The sequence below is a fragment of the Diabrotica undecimpunctata genome, chromosome 1 (assembly GCF_040954645.1).
Source record: "Diabrotica undecimpunctata isolate CICGRU chromosome 1, icDiaUnde3, whole genome shotgun sequence".
NCBI lineage: Eukaryota > Metazoa > Arthropoda > Insecta > Coleoptera > Chrysomelidae > Diabrotica > Diabrotica undecimpunctata.
The window spans coordinates 2456705-2474886 of NC_092803.1; the positions used below are offsets into that span (position 1 = coordinate 2456705).

Sequence of the window (18182 nt, forward strand, 5' to 3'; positions counted from 1 at the left end):
CTGAAAAAATTGTTCAGGAAGTGTGGAAAGAATAATATTAATAAGGTTTTGAATATATTAATAAAGTTTATCATAACAAAAACATTTTCCATTATTTTTATGACAAGGGGTAGTTTTTAAGGATGCAAAATTACGCAATAAATAATTACTTTAATACTCAGTAAACGAGATTTCAATTCAGTAATGTATTATTCAAATAATTAAAGTTTCTTGAAATTAAATTATTCAATGATTCTGATTTAAGGGTGTGGTTTTTAAGGGTTGAAATTTCAGTCAATCAAAAATTATATCATGAACATTAAAGAAACTATTTGGGTAATATTAATATGCGATTTGATATTTCAGAAATATAAAAAATTATTTTTTCATGACTTTAGATTTAAGGGAAAGTAAAAGGGTTGAAAAATTAATTAAAATCCTAAATCATGCGTATAAATGTTGCAAAATATTTATTTTATTTCATTAATCGAGATTACTTATGCCAGAATGCTTAAATCTGCATTTTTTAACATTTTTGACATAAGGGGTGGATTTCACCCCTAAAAGCAAAGAGCGCAAGTTGAGCATATGTCACTTTTGAAGTTGAGGGTAAAATATACTCAATCCCAAATTTTCATGCAAATCGATGGAGGTTCACCGAAATCGGAGGTAATAGTTGATTTTTACCTTCATTAACTGTACTAATAGCTATGGCTATGATGGTTTTACCATGAAGTCAGTATAATCATTGTAAACGGTTGCAGCAACAAATTGTTTCTTGGCGTAAAGCTTTGACAATAAATTAGGAATCAATTCCTTGAATTCGCGTTTATTTCTATATCTCGGTTTTTTGAGCTAGGATATTATGGGGTAGTTTTTGGGGATTAGGATTGGGAAAACTGTTTAAAACTTATTTCACACTTCTAAGATTTTTCTCCATGAATTTTCATGTGTACATTTAAAGAAAATTTGTGGGTAAACTGCTTAAGACAAATTTCGCATTTATACGGTTTTTCTCCCGTGTGATATCTCATATGTAGTTTCAAAGTACCTAGTTGAGAAAACTGCTTAAAACAAATTTCGCACTTCTAAGATTTTTCTCCATGAATTTTCATGTGTACATTTAAAGAAAATTTGTGGGTAAACTGCATAAGACAAATTTCGCACTTGTACGGTTTTTCTCCAGTGTGATATCTCATATGTTGTTTTAAAGTACCTACTTGAGAAAACTGCCTAAAACAAATTTCACACTTGTATGGTTTTTCTCCAGTGTGAACTTTCATATGTTCCTTTAAAAATATTTTCTGGGAAAACTGCTTCAAACAAATTCCGCACTCGTAAGGTTTTTCTCCAGTATGGATTCTCATATGTCCTTTCAAACTACTTGTCTGAGAAAAGTGCTTAAAACAAATGGTACACGTATAACTTTTTTCTCCAGTGTGAGTTTTCAGGTGTCGTTTTAAAATATCTGATCGAGAAAACTGCTTAAAACAAATTTCACAGTTGTAAGGTTTTTTTCCAGTATGAGTTTTCATATGTTTATTTAAATATGTCCTTATGCCAAATTCCTTAAAACAAACTTCACATTTTATTGCTTTTTCTTCGGTAGGTTGACTTTTATGCTGTACTTTATTACATGAGTGTACATCTATTGTTTCCATAATTTCTAAAGTGTCCATCTTTTGGGAAAAGCCTAAAAAATATACTAAATTGTATAACAATGTTTAATGCATAAGCCGAAAAGAAATGTTTAATAGTTCGGGGGCGGAAGTGGGGGAAGGGGGGGCATTAGAACAACGCGTTACGTTAAATTGTGATTTTCCTTGAAATAAAAAATTAGACAATTAAAATCTTCTTTCTTTGCAATCATTAAATATTTTCAATGTTGTTCTTTTGTTTATGTTTTATGAAGAACCCTTCATAATACGGCAGTATTGTACTTCCTATTTATTTTATTTTCGTTTTCAGTATTCGTTAGTGTTTTAAATACGTACATATACATACACACACTGTTTTGAATCTATACTGTAATACCATCAAAAAATCCAGTTTTTATCACCACCTGTTCTTAGCATACAAAAGCTATAATGCTGACTTACCAGCACAACTGCCAAAAAAAATATCAACGAAATTTATAAAACTGCTAAAGAAAAACTAAAAAATAAATAACAGTTTATAGAACATATTAAATTATGTCATACTATAGTTTTATTACTGACACTAGCCATGTCAAAGCAGTAATGTTGCGCGCTAGCTCTCTTTCTTTATTTTTGATAACTCGCGTTTTAAACAGCTCCCGACCCTAAGTTGCGACCATTTTTTCTTAGACAACCTTATATAATATACTCCATTCGCTTAGCTCGGGCATATTTTGACAGATTCATTGTCGGAAACCTACAACACAACAATTCCTACCTCTCAGTATTAATAGCTCAAGTATAATATAATTGCAGACTTCTGTCTTTAAAAAAAGAAGAATTATTCTAAATAATGGAAGTGTATACTAAACCCATCAAATTTTTGGGTAGTATATATTTAAAAATATATTTTAGTTGTTATAATTTAACATAACTATTTATTATATGGTGCAGATAAATAAATATTGATTGTCGGTAATTCGCAAAGTTCTATTTTATTTACTATTAATATTGGCTATGAGTACGTCTGCTTGGTTGTATAGTAATTTCCAGCCACTTTTAGTCTGTCAAAAAGTAACTAACTTCGCAAAAAAATAATTACAAAATTCACTAGACAGTTCGGACTGGGAATAGCGAACCGAGTATATTTAAAAAAATAGCTTTTTTGATATAAAAAATATGCACATACGTCATTAGCAGCGTATTTTATTTAAAAAATTAATGAACGAAATATTTGTTCAAAAATGAGTTACCGTTAATTGAGTTTTGTATATTTTTCCCCAAATTTTTTCGTCATTTATTTTACTACATCTTCTATTGACAAATATTCTTTTAATTTTTTACTTTTCATTTAATGTCTGTATTTTGTTCTGTTATTTTTCACGCCGTTTTTAACTTAAACATTTTACTATGAAGAAAAAGTACTACAAAGCCAGTAGAGAAGCTTTGCTTCAATATATTAAGTGGATAATATGTAAATGAATCTACTTCAACTAAATGTGATATATTGTTGACAGAGTAGGTTCAACGTTTCAGCCGGAGTGTCGTTTCAGAATTATTTTCATCTCGGAAGCATCTAATCTGAATAAAATGTTGCTTTCTTTTAGTAAAGTATCTTTATTTCTCATTCCTTTGTATCAAATTGAATATACACATTCTTATACACATCTGCTACTTACGCTTCCTTTTTGGCGACCGTATAGTTTTGAAGATCTATTTTGTTTTCTCTTTTATTTTTTCTGGCTAATGATACTGATTTTATTCTTCCAAAGTGGATGACGACTTTCTTTCACGTTACAACACATTTTGCAGTGAAAACAATAAAATAAAAAATAAAACGCAGATATTCTGACACTTATTTATTTCTACAATTTTCTTTGTTAAACTGTTGCTTTGCTTACATTGATACTCGAAAAACTAAGTTAACTAAGAAAAAACTAAGTTAACTAAGAGTTAGCGAAGAACATGGACTAGGAATTAATAAAAACAAGAGGAAAGTAATGATTGTTGATAAAACAAACAACAGAACAGAAATGCAGAAAATTGCTAGATATGGAGTAGTTGAAAGTTTCATTTATGTAGGCAGCACCATCAACAACGATGAAAGCTGCGAACAGAAAATTCGACAACGTATACAGATAGAACCGCTATGTACAATTTCACTAAAATATAGAAAACACACACGTAATAAAAAACACTAGAATTAATCTTATACGATCACTGTTTTTCTCAATATTTACTTATGCCTCTGAAACATAGACTATCCGAACAGTAGATAGGAAAAGAATCGATGTATTTGAGATGTGGTGTTAAAGAAGAATGTTTTGAATTCCTTGGACATTTCAAAGACAAATCAATCTATTCTTGTGGAGATTAACAATCCACTGCGTCTCTCTAGTTGCATATAGTCAAAAATATTAACTTTTTTGGACACACAACACATGCCGATAATATGAAGAGACTAGTGGTTCAAGAAACTGTAGAGAGAAGTAGAGGTGATCACCAACTCGATGGACTGATACAGTCGATCAGTTATTAAACTCGAACTTCATTAGTGCGGTACGTGCCACCCAAAATAGAGATATAGACAGCGTAAAAAGAGTAATACGATCCCTGGAAGATACGCAACATTTATAATCACTATGCAGTTGTTAAGATGTCTAGATTTGAAGGAAGAACGTATCACTTGTGACCAAAGTACATAATAAGAAACAATTAAGTTTGTGTTCAAGTGACTTGTATGGTCTTAAAAGAGCTTACATAAGTGATAAAAAAAGAACTCGAAGATTTTAATATTCAGCTTTAACCAAAGTTTCTTTCGAGTTGTTTTTCAAGTGTAGAATTTCATAAAGAAAAATTCTCGATACAACTGCTTACAATAAATTTCGCACTTCTAAGATTTTTCTCCATGAATTTTCATGTGTCCATTTAAAGAAAATTTGTGGGTAAACTGCTTAAGACAAATTTCGCACTTGTATGGTTTCTCTCCAGTGTGATATCTCATATGTTGTTTTAAAGAACCTACTTGAGAAAACTGCTTAAAACAAATTTCACACTTGTATGGTTTTTCTCCAGTATGAATTTTCATGTGATCCTTTAAAGATATTTTCTGGGAAAACTGCTTAAAACAAATTCCACACTTAAAAGGTTTTTCTCCAGTATGGATTCTCGTATGTACTTTCAAACTACTTGCCTGTGAAAACTGCTTAAAACAAATTGTACACGTATAACTTTTTTCTCCAGTGTGAATTTTGATGTGCTCCTTTAAATGCATTCTCTGAGAAAACTGCTTCAAACAAGTTCCACACTTATATGGTTTTTCTCCAGTATGAACTTTCATGTGTTCATTTAAAAAAATTTTCTGGGAAAATTGCTTAAAACAACTTCCACACTTGTAAGGTTTTTCTCCAGTATGGATTCTCATATGTACTTTCAAACTGCTTGCATGAGAAAACTGCTTAAAACAAATTTCACATTTGTTATGACTTTCTCCAGTGTGAATAGTCATATGGTTTTTCAAAGAAACTGCTTGAGCGAACTCTTTAAAACAAATTTCGCACGTCTTTTGAATTTTGGTTTCTCCAGTGTGAAGGTTCATGTGTTTATTCATATTACTTAGTTGAGAAAACTGTTTTAAACAAATTTTACATGTGTGAGGTTTTTCTCCAGTATGGATTCTCATATGTACTTTCAAATTATTTGCCACCGAAAACTGCTTAAAACAAATTTCACAGATGTAAAATTTTTCTCCAGTATGAGTTTTCATATGTCGTTTTAAATTTGTTTTTGTAGCAAATTGTTTAAAACAAATTTCACATTTCAACTCTTTTTCTTCGGCAGGTTGACTTTTATTTTTCGCTTTATTACATGAACTTTCCTCTATTGTTTTCATAACTTCTAAAGTGTCCATCTTTTGGGTAAAGCCTAAAATGTATAAAAAAGTTTAATGCATAATTTGAAAAGAATTTTTTTTTAAATCATCGGTACAGAGCGTTCAAGTAATTTGGGAGAAGGAGTCTTGTAATTCTTTACTGTGCGTTAAAGAGACGGGAGTGGGGTGTACGAACAAGGCGTTACGTAACATTGTGTTTTTACTTGAAATAAAAATCTAGACAATTAAATCTCCGAAGTTGGCAATCCTTTTTGTTTGTTTTACGGAAATCCCTTAATTGTGTTGTGCAATATTTTTATTTTGTTCTGTTATGTTTATGAACACCATTTTTATTTTGTTTTCGTTGTCAACATTTATTAGTGTTTTTAACATGTAAAATATAAAAACAAACTGCGTTGAATCCATACTGTAATGCTATCAAAAGATGGATATTTGTATCACCAACTTTTCCAGCCTATAAAAGATCTCATGCTGACTTGCCAGCACAACTGTGCAAAAAAAAATACCAACGAAAGCTCATACGAGAAGAGCAATGCCTAGTTATTTTACTGCTAAAATGTACTAATATTAGATATAGCGAGTGTTTTGATTCCTTTGGTCATATATATTAAACAAGAGGTTCATACAAAATCTTTATTATAGCAATCAAGAAGCTACAAGTTACAAGTTACATGACCCTGGCCGGAATGGCGGTACCGGATAACATCTGTCTGTCATCGGTCTTCTCGGTCTTCTTCTTTTTTACCTTTAACATAATATATTACAGCGAGGGCTGAGAACCATAGGGTTCCAAGCGATAGTTTGTACAAAATTTGTTTTTTAACAGAAATATATTGTTCTTTGAAATCTGCATAGAATGGTATTGAAAGTTCTGCCATTCGTTGACAGATAGCGCCACAGTCAACAGTGAGATATAGTTCCAAGTGTACGAAATGCTTTAAGGTTAGAACCATATGGTTCTATGCACTACAGTGACAGTATTGGTGTGTTAAATGTCAGTTTTATCAGTTAAAATTATCATTTTCTTGTGTTGCAATGTCCTCTGTGTCCGAAAATGAATCTTGGGTGGATTATTGTAGCTACGGTTCTGAATATCTACCAGAAAATAGCAGTGGAAAGAAAATCCACCTTTACAATCCACTAGGAAACTAAGTTCCTGTATCTGGTTGTATACCATGTATCACAAAAAATTTTATTTCAAATCCTTAGTAAAAGGTATATAATAAACCCATAAATATTTTTTATATACCTTTTACTGAGGATTTGAAATAAAAATTTTTTATTGTACTTTACATTTCGGAAAAATATAACCTTACTTTTTTAGGCAATCGCTGGCTGCTGTTCATATTTCTAGTGATTCTCACACAGAGAATACCATTTGTCATGAGAAACAACTGTTTACCAGTTGAAGGTATTTATTCCTGAAGAACCAGTAAAAGAAGTCACATTTTTTTTTATTTATATAACAATTTTAATAATACATCGTTTATGGGGTCGCAGGTACACGTTTATGCGAAATGTTATAACAAATAAAACAAAACTTATAAACAAAAATATATTATTGAAGTAGATTTTTTACTGTCTTGAATGCCAAATAATTTTTAGGCTAAATTTCGAAACTGGAGAGTCCTCTACAGCTTTAGATGGAAGTGTAGCAAATCCAAGTTCCGAATCAGAATCTGAAAAAAACCCAAATAAAGAAGGTAAATAGGACTCGAAAACGAAAGCGGAATCCCCAGATGTGGAAAAAAAACACAACGGAAAGAGAATTATCAACAAAGAAAAAGGTACATCAGTATAAATACACGGACAGATGCAACCAAAGTTGCCGTTTCCGATGTAATTTTGTACAGTCAATGTTAGTAAAGTTGCCAGCAGTACTAGGAAGAAACAAAGAGTGGTGTAACGGAAACATAGCAAGGAAATAAAGAAGGAAAAATTAAGGGACAATTAGCCTAGTAAAGAGAAATAATTATTTAAGAAATTATTACATATTCCAAATTGATTAAAGAACAAATAAATTCATAGCTAGTAGGTAACATATTCGATAGAGTTCGAAACGATGACGTCCTTAAGAGAGCCGGCGTGGCAAGAGAACTCTTTGAATTAATTAAAAAACGCAAGATTGGTTACCTTGGGCACATATTGAGAGGAGCAAAATATGAAATACCACAGTTAATCCTACAAGGGAAGATCGAAGGTAGGAGAGGAGCCGGCCGCAAACAATTATCCTGGTTAAGGAATATTAAAGAATGGACAGGAATACACAATACAGGCGAGCTGTGTCACGCCGCCAAGAACAGAATTCTAGTAATGAGATAGTCGCCTACGCACTTTGGTGTATGGCATGTTAAGAAGAAGAAGGTAACATATTAACGTAAACATTTTACATTAAACAAAGATTGAAAACTCGACCCAGTTTAAATGTATTACACGGGTCTCAAATATCAGGCCACCAAGGTTGTTTAAATCACGTTTCAAAACATAGACCTCCGCCGAAATACAACACGGGGATCAGTCAGCAAAAAAAACAATAACGCGACCTTGGTACTACGACTGAAAATTGAGAACACGGGCTGATAAAAAAGAGAACAGCGGAGACTAGTGGGAAGTTGGCACTCTAGACGCTCCACGCCAGAAGTGTGGAGATCGAACGATACGCAGCCAGTGGACGCGCTATTTAACTCGACGGGATAGTGTGACGTATAAGTGTCGGCAACTGGAGATTCGAAGGTTCGCAATCTCAAATCCCTGTAGAACTGGAGGCGTATTCACTAGCTAGAGCCTAGATACGCGAAGGTAACTAAGATCTATATACTAACCCAAGGTATATCTAATGATACGGAATTGTCCGACCTTTAATTCCTTGCTTGTCTCTTCTCGTCTCCCTTCGCGCCTGATCGAACAGTTTGGTCATAACTGATATTTTGTAGTGTACAGTCTAGTTAATACATTGTAAACTCGAAATGTGTTTTCGTTATTCCTAGCCGTTACAGGTCGAGACTAGAAGAGATACACATTTCGCTTATGCAGTGCTCCGGCTTCTAACGTAAGCCCATAGCCTCTCACTCTTTGCAGGACCTGAGACCGAGAAGTCCTTAATTCCCTTCCTTCCAAAAATTTCCTTACCCTCTTGTAAATCCGCGAGGGCGGAACCAGTCAGTCCAGACTAGTGGAACCAGTAAGCCTTGCCCCGCTCGCAGGGATAAGTATCCCCTAAGAATTGTAGAGGCATTGATAAGGATTACAGCTTCAATCCTAAATTATTACAGCTAGCCACCCCAATTTATTAGAGTGGTTCAGATAAATAATCCCAAATAATAACAAAACTCAAATCTCTGACTGAAGAAAAGCCTGAGCATATTGAGTGCGTATAAATGGATGCCACTGGAAGATCAGAATTACATGAAATTTTACGTTTTTAAAAATTCTTCCATCATCATTGTATAGACTATAATTGTTATCAGTGCTACAAAGGCAATAAAGTCTACAATGATGATATTAGTTAAAACTTAAATTGATTTAGGGACACAAAGTTCCAAGTACAAGGGTTACAGTGCCTTAAGGTTCCAAGTATAAGTGCAACATTTTGAAAAACCATGAAATTTGCATTTTATACCACAACGACAGCCATGTTTTACGAATTACTGTATTATCAAATCCTTAAACAATAATATATAACATATCTGACAAACTATAATTTTGTCACAACCGTTTTATTTGACAGCAAACTTTAAAAATGGTTCTCAGCTTTTGATAGTTAGGTATAGAATATCGACAAGCAAGCTCGTAACCAGTCTGTTAGATAAAGGATTATGCAAGTTTTCGGTACTTATTGTGAGGTTTTACGTTGATCAGTCTTCTCCACTAGAAGGATTTGTAACGTTATAAAAGTCACATGTTTGTTATTTTCTTTAAATAATTATTTTATTTCAATTTCTTTTGATTTTATTCATCTAAGGGCCGGTACTTTCAGTCCTGATTAAACCCCGATTAGCTCAATTTTGTTAGCCGGTTAACTTTAATCAGCGCTAACGGGTACTTTCATTCCTAATTAAATCAAGAGTTAACGGTCTGTAACTCTAAAAGAACTCCATGTCTTGATACGAAGTGTGTTATGAATGCTTCTGCTACTGTAGTCATTTCTTGATTAGGAAGGGGTAAAATTTCAGGCCATTTGGAAAAATAATCAATTGCGATCATTAAGTACATGTTCTCTCTCTCTGTCATCGGAAGTGGACCAGGAATATCTACTGCAAGTCCTTTAAAAGACTCTCCTGAAAGATATTGTGCCATTTTCCCACAACTTCTTGTTCTAGGGCCTTTTCGACCATTAGATAAATCGCATTTCTTACACCAATCTTTTATATCTCGGTGGCAATTGATCCAGTAAAATCTGTGTCGAACTCTGGCCAGTGGTCTTTGTCCGATTTTCGGATAATTTCGTGGACCATCGGATAATTTTCGGGTTGAACAATTTTTGGAATAATTTCGGATAATTCAAGGGTCTATCGACTTGACTTTATAATGACGTTATATTGTTTATTTGATTTATTTATTAATACATACATTTTATACTCATTTAAAATCAAATTAATATATTTTCTGTATTAAAAGTCCGCGTTGATACGCGACGCCCCTGGGACAACGCAGCGACGCCCCAGGGCGTCGCGGCGCACAGTTTGGGAAGCGCTGCCCTAAGTCATAAACGAGTTTTTATTCAGAACCGCTTTCACTGCGACGTTGCCAGATTATTTAATTTTCTGAAAATAAAAATTCACATAATACAGAAAACAATTTAATTTTTTTTTAAACAGTTAACTTGAGACAAAAATTGATAGAACCTTTTTGTTCTAAATTGTGTATTATATCCATACCTATAGTTTCAAAATTGTAGACACTTAATTCTAAGAAATGGATATTACCATTCTTGATCTTCCTGTACCTCTTGTAAGAGTGAAAGGTATTAGTTGTAATGAAGATTTTTACAAAGTATATGTACTACTATTCTCTTTCTAGCGCTAACAAATTTCTAAACCAATAAGTGGTATCAGCCACACAGCAACCGAATAATTTAGAAATTGGATTATATTGACTAACAAAATGACAAAATATAATGTATACCTACAGTATGTCCAAATTAAATTAAATCAAATTTACATGAAGATGTACAAGAGGTATTGAGGTATTGCATCAATTACAAATTTTGTGATAAACTCTGGAATGTGGATATACCAGATCCACAAGATCTGAATTAATATATTCATTCCTAAAATAATAGGAAATAACCTATTCAGAATTAAACGATGATGAGTAGTTACAAGACTTCTGATGCCATGCAACATTCACAAATGCTTAAATTTACAATTGCAGATGAAATATTAAATAGTATCTAACCTCTCACAGTGTATATTTAGTCAATTTTAATTACAACTTTTCAAAACAACATTAAAAATAAAACGTATTGTGATTTTCCTTGAATTAAAAAAATTGTTCCAATATTAACACTTTCACTGCCCATGACGTTCATGTACGTCATAATAGTTCTGTCTCTAACGCCCATGACGTTTTGGAACGTCATTTGTGCATTTAAATTATTATGTGTGTAGTTAGGCCGGCATGTACCGAATTGCCTTTATACTTTCATGGGCGTGTGAATATAGCCTTTAATCAATTAATTATGAATTTGGTTTCGGTTTTGAGATTGTAAAAAAAGTGATGGCCAAGGCGGCATAAACCGATGCACAAGAAGGCAATTTTTCAATAATTAAGTGCAATTAATATCGAAAGAAACAAATATTTATCTTTTGTGTTTTGTATAAATAAAAAAATTACAGAATCCATAAAGTAATACAATAAAAATGTGTTTTTTAAAATTTTTCTCTTTGTATATTTGAAGCATACAATATACACATTATAAAAACATGGCAACACTGTTAACACCAACATTTAATTCTGTCATGTCAACTTCATTTGCAATTTGCAGGCAGCTATGTATTTTCACTTAGATAAATGATGTCTATGTTTTGTTTTCTTAACATAATTTTGTTTTTATTAGATTGAATTGTTAAATTTGTTCCAAATATTGTTTATATGTACATTAGTTCAGTAAACTTTATCATAGTGTTGCCTAAATATTGCAATGGATCAACCAAGTACGTCAACCGGTGAAATGAATAGTTATAAAAAATCTAAAAAGTAAGTTTTATTATATAAGCAATTTTCCACAATAGGTAAATTCAATTTCGTAATTGGAATTTTTCTTTATAGATATAAGAACAAATATACACCAGAAGAAGCTCTGGAAAGGTTATTTGCTGGTGAGTTAAGTAGTGAGGATGATACAGAAAGTTGTAATGAGTCCAGTTCAGAGGAAATAATATGATGAAATTCATGATGAGGGAAGACAAATAAATGGAACAGATAAATTCAAGTATTTAGGAACCATAATATCGAACCAGGGAACAACAGAAGAAGATATAAACAACAGACTGAGACAAACAAGAAACTGTATAAGACAACTAAACTCAGTGTTGTGGGATAAGAACATTACGATAAAGACAAAAAAGAGAATATATAACACCCTGACAAGAAGTATCCTAACATATGGGTCCGAAAACTGGACAATAAACAAGAGAAATAGAGGTAGAATAAGAGCAGTAGAAATGGAGTTCCTGAGGAGAAGCTGTAGACTTACAAAAAGAGACAGAATTGAAAACGCAGAGATTAAGCGGAGAATGGGAGTGCAATCAGACATAATCGACTATATAGAGGAGAAGAGACTATCCTGGTACGGCCACGTCAGAAGAGCGGACAGAGGACGCTGGATAAACAAAATCACAGAATGGAGCCCGATTGGAAGAAGAAAGAGAGGAAGACCCCGAAGGTCATTCAGAGATGAAATCGACGAGGCTATGGAGAAAAGAACCCTGCGAGATGGAGACTGGAATGACAGGGAAAATTGGAGAAAACGGTTGAGTGAAGGAAGACAGTGAAAACTGTGGAAATCCTTAGTAGTAGTAGTAAATTCATGATAACGATAATTTAGATGTTACCGCTATTCAAGCAAATGGAGATGATGAGTGGATAGAAGCTCCTATGGACGAGACAAATATTAATTTCTCAAAAACTGAGATTCCTTTAAACATTGACCGATTAGATGACCCCATACCCTATTTCAATTTATTAGTAACTGACCAATTATACGATATGCTTGTGTCTAAAACCAACAATTATGCCGAAGAATTATTTCTAAAAGGTGTGAATGAAAATTCAAGAATAACCCGATGGAATCCAGTTTCCAAAGATGAATTGAAAGTGTTTCTCGGATTACTACTTCACATGGGTAATATACAGCTACCTCGAATAGAAGACTATTGGAAGACCAATTATCTCTATAATATCCCACTATTTCGAAACTACATGTCACGTAATAGATTTCAACTTATTTTGCGTTGTCTTCATTTTGCGGATAATCCTAAAGATGGAGAACCAGTACCAGTGGACCGTATCTATAAAATAAGACCTCTTTTAAACTACTTTAATAATCGCATGGAAAGCGTCTATTATCCAGAAAGAAACCTATGCATTGATGAAGCTATGATATTATGGAGAGGTCGATTACAGTTTCGCCAATTTGTAAAAAATAAACGACACAAATATGGTGTGAAAGTATATATGGTTTGTGAACCCCAAGGATTGGTTCAAAAGCTATTATTATATACTGGAGCTAAAGATCCTGATATTGGAGGTCGAGGTCATGCCGCTAAAGTTGTTTTTAAGTTGATGGAAAATAAACTTAATAAAGGACATGCTTTATATACTGATAATTTTTACACCAGTGTTCAGTTAGCTCGTGACCTGTTAGCTGCTAATACATATATAACTGGAACATGTAGGAGTGATAGAAAAGGTATTCCCAGAGAATTGATAAATAAGCGCATTGTACAAGGTGAGTTAGTATCAAGATACTCCAACAATGTGTGTCTGCAAAAATGGAAAGATAAGAGGGAGATTTTTATGATTTCAACAGAATATAAAGGGGAATTATGTGAGATACAAAATAGAAGAGGGCAGATGACAGTGAAGCCCAAAGCTGTTATTGAGTACAATAAGTACATGGGTGGAGTTGACAGAGTCTCCCAATTGTTTTCATACTACTCATGTGAACGAAAGACATTAAGATGGAACCAAAAAATAGGAATTTACATAATTGAATTGCTTATGATCAATTCTCATTTTTTATTTAATAAACATGCAGAAGAAAAAAAATCACTATATAACTACCGTATAAAAATTATTGAATATTTATTATCACACAAGGTTGCTCAACTGCCATCGCCTCAACTAGCGGGTAACATGCATGTTCCATCTACAAACAAAAAAGAAGGAAAGAACAAATCTATTCAAAAAAGATGCAAACGTTGCTATATGCGTGGAAAACGCAGAGATACTATATATAGTTGTGCTGTTTGTGAAGAAAAACCGTATTTGTGTCTCGATTGTTTTGAGTTATTTCATATCGAAAATAACTAAGTGCTGTTATTATATTTTTAGTTTATAAATAAAGTTACTAGTTTTTTATTGTTCAATTTTTGTCCTGTATACTTTTACCCCTTTCAAGATTTTTTTTTTAAATTCATTACAAGGTTATTCAGTGTTGGTTATATATTCGGCATTTTACAATCATAGTTTTATAACAATTGCTATATGGCATCTGAACTTTGCAAAGATGTCTATTGCTGTAGGAGTTCCTCTATTATATTTTATCCCTACTAGTAGATCAATAGGGTACGATATTTACGAATATGAAATTTATATCAATGAATTCTGCTTCAGTTACTGATGATTATGCAATACATTTTTATTGGCAAGGATCTGAAATTACTTCATTGTGGCATGTTTAAGTTAAATATTATGTTTTTTATATGGGGTTAAGCCACAGTTTATTGGTTGTTATTTGTAATGAAAATCACATTTTATTATCTAAAATTTGAAGTTTCAATTTCCACTGCGGAAATCGTTTTCAAAAGTTTTGTTATTAAAAAATTATATAATTAATTATTTAAAAAGTTTTATTATTTCAGAAAGACATAACCAAAACATAACATTATAACCTTCCGTTATAAAAAAACCACACATTTTGAAATTTACATACCTATAAAACTTTTTTGAAAACGATTTCTGGAGTTTAAATGGAAACGTCAAATTTTAGATAATAAAATGTGATTTTCATTACAAATAACAACCAATAAACTGTGGCTTAACCCCATATAAAAAACATATATTTAACATTTTTCTTGGGTGCCAAATGTTGTTTTTATGTAATTTTTATATAAAATATGCCTTAAACTCCATTCGCTTAGCTCGGGCATATTTTGACAGATTCATTGTCGGAAACCTACAACACAACAATTCCTACTTCTCAGTATTAATAGCTCAAGTATCCTACTATTGCAGACTTCTTTCTTTAAAAAAAAAAGAAGAATTATTCTAAATAGTGGAAGTGTATACTAAACTCATCAAATTTTGGATAGTATATATTTAAAAAATATATTTTAGTCGTTATAATTTAACATAACCATTTATTATATGGTGCAGATAAATAAATATTAATTGTCGGTAATTCGCAAAGTTCTATTTTATTTACTATTTAGTTTGTTTACTATTAATATTGGCTGTGAGTACGTGTGCTTGGTTGTATAGTAATTTCCAGCCACTTTTAGTCTGTCAAAAAGTAACTAACTTCGCAAAAAAATAATTACTAAATGCACTAGACAGTTCGGACTGCGAACCGAGTTTATTTCTTAACCATCGCTATTATCCGCCATTATCTACCATGAAACAACAAGAAATGACACTTATGACAACCGTTTCATATTCTCAAGAAGAATAATTCTTACCAGGGTTGCCATAGTTATACAAAATATGTTTTCTTATGAAAATAAAAATTTGGATTTTTAATATTACATTTTATTCTTCTCTATGTACTTTTAAAAGAAAATTAAAGTGATTTTTTTGTATTACTTAATTTTTAGATACTTTTACTAGTTTCCATCAAAGAAAACAGTAAAATTTGAGCTTTTTTCACTTTTTAGGCTAAGTCCACAAAAAAATTCAGCATTTTTAATGCATACGTTCTTATTCAATAATTACCATTTTATCTTCTGTGTACAATCACCCTGTATACATAATGGCCTTTCTTTTTAATATTTTATTTCTTTTGTTAATTTCCAGAACAAATATTCTATGTTTCGATTGTGTATGGCCCATGACGTTAATTAAAGCACAAACTGATAGATGTGCGTACCGTAGAGCGACTGGCTACGGCGTTCAGTAGGCATTAAAGCTTGCGCAGCGAAAGTGTTTTAAACAAGAAAACCCCAAATATTTTAAATAATTCATTTTTTTTAATTTATTTTAAATTAACATAATTCAAAGTGAGATTACTATTTCCAAAATAATTACCAGCTAAAAAATATCTGGCTAACTATAATTAATAGGGATACAAGAATATTAAGCCATACAATTAAAATATAAGTTGATGCAGTTTACTGAATTCTGGAAATTTGTACCAGAATCGAATTTAAAAAAAGCTGCTTGTTGAATTAGATTCATATTACAAACAACATACTTAAATGAATCATTTTATTCTACTTTAAAATTCGTGAAATCCAAAAACTGATCAGTATTAACTAACCAGCATCCAAAAGAATTACTGAGAAGTGCTCTCACCAATTATTCACCAAATTTTAAAGAACTGTCAAAAGAAGTAAATTAAATGTGTTTAATTTTTATACACAAATTCTACACTTTTATTTATATTTTCAATCAATTAGTTTTGGTGAAAATATTTTTTTAATAGGTACCTTTTTTTATACCTACTTTTTTAATACAATTTTAATTGGGACTCACGAATAATTTCAAGTTTTAATGGCTATCAAGGAGCTTGGCCACCCCTCCGATATATTTGAAATATGGGTGACATTCTTGATGTATACAGTTTATTCTTAAATTGGTGCAAGTTGTTACAGGTTTTAATAAGTAGTAAGTTTTTTATTCCAGTATTCACTCATTAAATCGTCTATACAAAGTTTTTGACACTTACTCCCTATTAAACTTTTCCTTCTTAAATAGAGTGGTGGTTCATTGCACTTTATACTTAAATGTGATGTCTAGGTGTTTATCAGAGCACTGATACATAATTGAAGGAACTTATTTGATTTGAACACTTCTACTTTTTTAAGGAGAGTGTCAATAGCCTAATTGTAAAATATGCATCCATAATCTAAAACTTATCTTATAGGGAATTTATAGATTATTAATGAAATATTAGCATCTGCTCCCAAGTTATGTGACTTATACTGCTCGTAATGCATTATAACCTTTTTCAGCTCTTGCCACAATGTATTCAATATGGTATTTCCAGCTTATTTTTCTGTCTACTATCATCATCAAATACCTAAGTTTACGTTGAGCTTTGAACTGTATGTTTTGCATTTTTACTAATTTTGGAAGTTTTTGTTTGTTGGAAAATAGAAAATATGCACACCTGTCATCATAAATACATGTCATCAGCAAACTGTAGTATTTTACCTTGGTTACTATTTGCTATGCCCTTACGTAGAATGAGTATTTTATATAATAACTTTAGAGTATAATATAGAATGTTCATTTGAAGATGTACTATGAATAAGATAAATGTATTTAGTTGATTTATTGAACATTATATGGAAATATTTAAATTAAAACAACTCTGCAACAAGAAATTGTAAACTGTCTACATTTGAGGAAAATTGAGACGGAACTTAAATTTAGGTTAGATGTGATGATACGTTTAGGGCTTTACATTAATATTATAGTGTAAAAGAGCAATACTTGGAGCACCTATTTGTACAACTCTAGTTTCTATTTGCTTACCTTTTTCATTTTTTGGTTTTTCTTCAAAGGATGTAAAAATATGTTCATCTTGTCGTATTTCTCTATTTGCAGGGTTTTCCTTTAAAACTACATAATCAGAATCATCATTTGTAGGTTCTCTCTTGGGTTCTTCCTTAATCTCTATTTTGCAGCTGCCCAAAAGAGCATAATCCACCTCATTATATATTTCTGCTTTGCACGATTCCTCAATAACTTCTTGTTTTACTTCCATTTGATTCAACTTGACTTTATGGATTTCAGTAATATCACGGTACAGTTACAGGTGTTGTCTATACTGTGGTAATATAAATATATTTGTATCAAACAAAATTACTGTAAATATTGTGAAAATTAAGGAAAAGTTTAATAACTAAACCCCAAAGTACGTGTACTAACTATAACCACCTATAACTTTGTGCAGCATTGATTTGATTATATCGCTAAAGTAAAAAATAGCTCTTTCTTCTAGCATAAACATAAACCAACGTAAACCAAAGAATCTATATTATATATTATATTCTTTGCTTTAACTTACAACTTCTAAAAATAATGAAGCGGTGTTGCCGATCTCATTTTTTTCTTTAATAATAACAAAGAATATACACGCATGCGTATCTTTGATAATTAAGTCTTGAATTTTAGTTGATATAAATAAATCCAAGTAAAATAATTTTAACTAAGAAAGCAGCATAACTGTTAATTTTAGGCCATACATTTAATGACTTTTACAATTAAAAAAGGATTTGGTTTTCGAC

General features: G+C 31.7%; 1 protein-coding gene across 1 annotated transcript; it reads right to left on the reverse strand.

Moving 5' to 3' along the window:
- Positions 1 to 32: 32 nt before the first annotated feature.
- Positions 33 to 17981, reverse strand: LOC140442704 (uncharacterized). The gene is made up of 3 exons (XM_072533691.1): positions 17428 to 17981; positions 4518 to 5540; positions 33 to 1672 (listed from the first exon to the last, which is right to left on the reverse strand). The coding sequence occupies exons 1-3, from the start codon at positions 17657 to 17659 to the stop codon at positions 1068 to 1070; spliced, it is 1860 nt and encodes a 619-aa protein (XP_072389792.1). The 5' UTR covers positions 17660 to 17981; the 3' UTR covers positions 33 to 1067.
- Positions 17982 to 18182: the final 201 nt, after the last annotated feature.